Raw genomic sequence first — 7,116 nt, forward strand, 5'->3', positions numbered from 1 at the left:
GGATGGTTGGGATAAAGGAAGGGTGGATACGGGAGCAGAGAAATATATATCCTAATTAAGGGAGCCATCTTAGGGTTGGCAAGAGACTTGACTCTAGAGGGGCTCGCAGGTGTCCAGGCAGATGTCCCCATCTAGTACCTTGAGCAACTGAGGAGAAATAGTTATTTTTAAAAAATGAGGTGAAAGTTAATAAAGCAGACTTTCAGCTTCCAGTTCTGCATGTCTGTCAGGGGCCTTTCAGTCTAAATAAAAGATTGAAAAATTGTCAGTTCCATTTGGATCTCAGGAGAAATGAAGTTTCAGAGCAGAGCCTAATGGTGACAGGCTAATACAGAGAATTGTAAGATGCCAAAAGAGAATGCTCATTAAAAACCAGTGCAGGAACAGTAAACCCATAATTATAAGGTTAGGCATGAGCAAGTCTAAGAGGGAACTATGAACTTCAATTTCTTCTAGTTTTTCTTGAATTAGTGAGCAGAAAAATTAAGACATGGGCTCCTGGTACCCTGTCAGACATGGTCATACCAATCTTGGAGATTTCTTTTTCATAAGAACATGGGTGCAAAATTTCTCACTAAAATACATGGAAACTGAATATAAGAACACATCCAAAACAGTATCAGCTATATAATAAAGTAGCCTTCTTCCCAGAGATGCAGGAATTGATCAGCAAACATAAAATGACAAATGAAATGTACCAGATAAACAGACTGAAAGGAAAAAAAGTCACCATTCCAATAAATGTAGGAAAGATCTTTGAAAAAAATCCAACACCCCTTCATGATAAAAGTCCTGGAAAGACTAGGGGAACAAGGGATATACCTCAGAATAATGGAGGAAGTTTACAGTAAGCACACAACCAGCATCAAGCTAAATGATGATAAACTCAAAGCACTTTTACTAAAATTTGAAACAAGTAAAGCTTCCCCACTCTCTCCATACTTATTCAATAAACTACAAGAAGTCTTAAGTAGAGAAGTAATATACATGAAGAACAGTAAGTAGAAAAATTAGGAAGGAAATAAGCTAAAGTATCATCATTTTCAGATATGACTGTATACATTTGTGACCCTAAAACTTCCACCAGGAAATATGTAAAGTTCATGAAAAAAATTCAGGCAAATAACACCTTTTACAATAATCTCAAAAAACTAGTTATAATTCTAACAAATCAAGTGAAAGAGTTCTTGAAATAAAATTTAAGACATTGAAGAAAGAAATTAAAGAGGATACCAGAAGATGAAAAATATTCTATCCTCATGACCAGTAGAATTAATAATAATAGTAAAAATACCCATCCTACCAAAACCAATCCCCAGCAAACACATCCAATACAATCCTCATCAAAATTTCAGCAGAACTTTTTACAGAACTTGGAAGGAAAAGACTCAATTTCATATGGAGAAGCAAAATCCCAGAATAGCTAAAATAATTCTGACAAGTGAAGGAATTTCCAGAGCTATCACTTTTCCTCATTTCAAGCTGGACTATGGAGTTATAGTAATAAAAATGGATGCTATTGGCATAAAACAGATGTATTGGTTAATGTAAGAAGATCAAAGACCCAGACAGAAATTCACACACCTACAGACACCTGATATTTTTAAAGGAAGACAGAAATACATATGGAAAAAAGAAAGCATCTTTAACAAATGATACTTGTTGAATTGAATGTCTGCATATAGAAGAATTCAAAGAGATCCATAGTTATCCCTCTACACAAAAATCAAGTAAAAGTTGATTATAGACCTCAACATAAAACCAGACACACTGAACATGATAGAAGAGAAAGTCAGAAATAGCCTTGAATGCTTTGACACAGGAGACAGATTATTAAACAGAACACCAGTAGGGAAGGCAATAAGATTAATAATTAATAAATGAGACATCATGAAACCAGAAACTTGCATCATGCTGCCCACAAACCGCATTCAATACATTTGGATTAATTTAAGATAAAAGACCTAGCTAAGAATACATCTGAGCCACTGGGAAAACAGTATTGCAATTAATATAGCTTCTGTGTAATTATTTGTGTCTTAGTGAAATAAGGGTCTTATTCCCAGACTTAGTGTCTGGGAAAGGAGTGTGCAGTCTCCATTTACACTAAGAAGCTTCTGTAAAACAAAGAGCACTGTCAATAGGGTAAAATGGGATCTTATAGAATGGAAAAAGATTTTTATCAGCCCCACATTCAAAAGAGGAGTAATATCCAAGCTATATAAAGAACTCAAGAGACTAGACATCACAAACCACACAATCCAATTTAAAAATGGGATACAGGTATAAACAGAGAATTCTCAATAGAGGAATTTCACATGGCTAAGAAACACTTAAAAGAAATATTCAACATCCTTAACCAACAGGTAAATGAAAATCAAAACAATTTGGGATTCCATCTTACACCTGTTAGATTGACTGGGATTAATAACACAAGGGACAGCCCATGTTAGAAAGGATATGGAGAAGGGGCACATTCTTCTGTTGCTGATGGAAGCACAAACTTGTACAGTTACTATGCAAAATAAATATGGCAGTTTTTCAGAAAATTGGAAATTGATATTCTTCAAGACTCAGTCATACCATTCTTGGGCACAAACTGAAGGACACACCAAACTACAACAATGAAACTTGTTCAATGATGTTTATAGCAGCTTTATTCATAGTAACCAGAAACTCAAAACAACCTAAATGTCATCAAATGGGGAATGGATAAAGACAATGTGGTAAATTTACATAATGGAGTATTACTCAGCTGTAAGAACAAAACAAAACAAAACAAAAAACCCAAAAATCAACAACAAAAAACCAACATTATGAAACTTTGAGGTAAATGGAGGGACCTAGAAAAAATCATCCTGAATAAGGAGTCACAGACATAGAAAGTCAAACATGATATGCATCACATATAAGTTAATAGAAAATATTAACTTTTTTTTTTTTGAGACAGGGTTTCTCTGTAGCTTTGGTGCCTGTCCCGGAACTAGTTCTTGTAGACCAGGCTGGCCTCAAACTCCCAGAGATCCGCCTGCCTCTGCTTCCCGAGTGCTGGGATTAAAGGCATGCGCCACCACCGCCCGGCAGAAAATATTAACTTTTAAGTGAAGGATAATCACATAAATCCAGAAAGGCAAAGTAACAAGGAAATCTCTAGGTAAATACATGGATCTTTCTGTGGAAGGAAAATAGAAGAGGTTTTACAGGTGACTGTAGGCATGTGGGCTAAGAACATGAGGGGTCATGTGGGCAAAGGAGTTATGGAGGGATATATTATGGGGATCTATGACTGAAATTTTGTGACTTTTGTGGAGATATGGAAACCTAATGCAGTAGAAACTTCCTTGAAACTAGGAGGGTGAAGCAAGCAACCAATCCTATTAATGAAGGATATGGAACCTGAACAGGCTATCTTCTAAAACCAAGCAAGACTCCAGTGGTGTAAGCACGGCACTAACCCAGTCACAAAACCTTTCCTACCACCTATCTAGCCTCCAAGATATGCTGAAGCACTGGTGGCTCAGATCTTATGGAAGTGGCCAATCAATATCTGTTCTAGCTCTCTTGGCCCCCATCAGGAAATGGAGTCCATGCCCAACACTGCCTGGATGACCAAGAAGTTCAATTATCCAGACACCTAGGGTAGAACCAAACAGAAGTAACCAAAAATTAAAGGGTCTATTAAATGATTCCTAATGATATTCTGCTATACTCACAGATTGGTGCCTTCCCCAATGGACATCTGACAGGATATATCCAACAGCTGAAAGAAGTAGATGCAAAGACCTACAGCCAAACACTAGGTGTCACTCAGGGAACACTGAAGAAAGGGAGGGCTCATTGTAGGAGCCAGAGGAGTTGAGAATAACAGCAGAACACATCCCGCAGAATCAACTGACATAAACTGAAGCACAATCATGGAGCTTGTGTGTAAAGGACACACTAGGTCCTTTACAGATATGTTGTGGTTGTTTGACTTACGGTTTTTGAGGAACTCCCAACAGTGGGAGTGAAGGGGGCTCTGACTCTTTTTTGGTACCATTCTCCTACTACCAGGTTACCTCATCCAACCTTGAATATGAACATTTTGCCTAGTCTTATTGCATCTTGTTAATGCTGTGCTTGGTTGTTATCCATGTGAAACTTGCTCTTTTCTGAAAGGTAATGGAGTAGCAATGAACTGAGGAAGAGGAGAGCTGGAGTATCTGACAGGATTGGAGGCTAGGGAAGCTGGGGTGAGGATGTATTGTATGAGACAAGAATTAATAAAAGGAGTACATACCATATTCATCTTCTTGGATCTGGGTTACCTCACTCAGGATGGTGTTTTCTAACTTCATCCATTTGCATGCAAAACTCAAGATGTCATTGTTTTTTTTTTTTTTTTTTTTTTACCAATGAGTAGTGTGTGTGTGTGTCTTTTTGTCTCATTGAATTTCTTGTCTTTCTACCAAATAACCAGTATTATGGGTTACTGACATTATTGGTGTGTGATATAAGATATTGTAGCTGTACCCCATTTTTTTTTACTACCATCAGCTGCCAAAATGTATGGAAAACTACACAATCAAGGTTGAATTTTGTTTCACAAAACAAAAATATAAACTGATTAACTTTGAGGAAGGTCACACTCTGTTTTAATTGTGCCCACAGTCATGATCAAGGATCACTGATGGCATTCAGTAAGAGACAGGTGAGAACTGAAAACAATTCAGGCAGGCAGAAGTTCACTACTGTCTGTATGCTAGATGAAGGTGCCAGATATTCCAAGAACCCAATACAGATATTTACTTTCATGAAGGAAATTGATAGCAGTTATATTATTCTAAAAGAGAGTGACTGTTTTCCATTATTGTCATTTTCATTTGGTGTTCATATTGTTTAGTTCTATATACATGCTAAATAAGCATTCAGTTCTAGGTGTTCCCTTAACACTATTCATTTTGTATATTGGTTTCTGAGCAATTGCACCTCAACAAATATCAAACACTATTTATTATAAGATAGAAAGTCAAGAAGGTGTATTTTCTTGATGCAAAATCATATTCACCATTAACACAGTAGACTGTGTAGAGAACTATCTTAGTCTCCACCTATGAAAAGCAGAAGAGGAGACAGCATCAGGAAATATGTACCAGGAAAAGAAGGCATGGATTAGATATTCTACATGATCAAACATCATGTTTTCTCTATTTTGTGGATCCTACATTGTTACAAATACTGTGGTAGTTTGAACAGCATTGGCCCTCACAGACTCATGCATTTGAATGATTGGCCCTTAGTAGGTGTGCACCTGTTGGAGGAAGTGTGTCAATGTGTATGTGGGCTTTTATTTCTCAGACACTCAAACCATTTCACTTATACTGCATACATATTAAGATATAGAGCTCTCAGTTACCTCTTTAGCTCCAAGTCTGCCTGCATGCTGCCATGCTTTCTGCCAGGATGATAATGGACTGAAATTCTGAACTGTAAGCCAGCCCCAACTTAGTGTTTTTCTTTATAACAGTTGCTCTTGTCATGGTGTCACTTTCAGAAATAATACCCTATATGAGACAGATACTTAAATTTCCATGCGTGCATGTGTGTGTACGTGTATGTGAAGGCATGCATGCATGCGTGCATGTGTGTGTACGTGTATGTGAAGTCATGCATGCATGCATGCACGTGTGTGTGTAATTGTGTGTGCATTTGTTTATATTTGAATGTGTTTGGCACATGTGTATGTCACATAAAAACGTAAGAGTGACTATGGAATGTAGGAGGTTAGTTGCAGGTAAGGCAGGAGTCAGAAAGGAAAAATCAAGGGGCACGAATATTTTCAAAATCTATGGCATTGTTTTTGAACCTCAACATTATATATGACAAAAACCAAGTTAACCAAGGAGGAGAACTTGAGAGAAATTCTCAGGAGTCCAAAAGTTATGAAGACTTCCAGGGTCTGGGAATAGCAAAAGTCCAGTTATCTTCCAGACAATAAGAGGGAGGATAGCCTTGAAGTCTCTTGATTTCAGGCCATGAAGAAACAAGTTGAACTTTTTTATTTCAAAATTATACAATAGTGAATTATCATGGTCAACCCACATATTTTGCACAGAGAAATAAAACATTAATATAAAAACAGACACAAATGTTTTTACTTCCTTTTTCCACAAGGACTTTCATTACAATGGCTCTTGAAGGCCATCTGTTCATTCATTTTCTACTGAGTTTTGCATCAGTGAGTCAGGCACACTACCTCTCATGCAGAGGGGGATGTGTGCAGAACCAGGACTGTGTGTGGTGCAGGCAGCTGGTGTGACTCTCAGAGGGGTTCTTGTTGGAGGCTGAAGCACTGTGGGAGGAGAACTATACCACTGCTGACAGTAATAATCTGCAAGGTCTTCTTCCTGGACATTACTAATGGTAAGAGTGAAATCTGTCCCAGATCCACTGCCTATGAAGCGATCAGGTACCCCAGTGTACCGAGTGGATGCTGAGTAGAACAGGAGTTTCGGAGCCTGCCCTGGTTTCTGTTGATACCATGCTATAGCTATACCCACATTCTGACTGGATTTACAGCTGATGGTGGCTTTGTCTTCTACTGATACAGGTAGAGATTTGGGAGACTGGGTCATCACAATATCCCCATAAGTACCTGTAATCAGAGATAATCAAAGATTATATACATATAGGCATAAAGACTTCATGACAGAAATGTTGAAATTTAAAAATTTTCTAATGGCATTATGCTATATACTATATACTGTATACTATAAACTTCCAATAGGAAATAGTTATTTCTTTACAAATGAATTATTTTAATATATCATAATACTTTTAAATGTCTCACCAGACACACAGAACAATAGAAACATGAAGATCTGGGTCTGTGACTCCATCTTAATGCCTCTGCCTGTCTGGCACAACTTCAGTTCTCTAAGCATAACATGGTTGGTAAATATATGAGGTTCTGGGATGGCCTGTAAGGAACTATGCAAAGCAGTTATCAAATAAGGAAGTAAATTGCCTCATCAGTGGTGTGTGAGATTATTCAGCTCATGTCAACAGTCAAAAATACCATCAAAGAGAGTAAAAATATCACTCAGACTGAAGTCAACACAGAAGTTCAGGGACCAA

General features: G+C 37.5%; 1 gene segment (V, D, J or C); it reads right to left on the reverse strand.

Moving 5' to 3' along the window:
* Positions 1-6,188: 6,188 nt before the first annotated feature.
* LOC126495119 (immunoglobulin kappa variable 4-1-like) lies at positions 6,189-6,895 on the reverse strand. The segment is given in 2 exon segments: positions 6,189-6,634; positions 6,830-6,895. Coding segments are annotated over 2 exon segments (495 nt in total).
* Between the last annotated feature and the right edge of the window lie 221 nt (positions 6,896-7,116).

The sequence above is a fragment of the Alexandromys fortis genome, unplaced genomic scaffold (genome assembly GCF_014885135.2).
Source record: "Alexandromys fortis isolate MF-2015 unplaced genomic scaffold, M_Fortis_MF-2015_v1.1 scaffold_409, whole genome shotgun sequence".
Classification (NCBI taxonomy): Eukaryota; Metazoa; Chordata; class Mammalia; order Rodentia; family Cricetidae; genus Alexandromys; species Alexandromys fortis.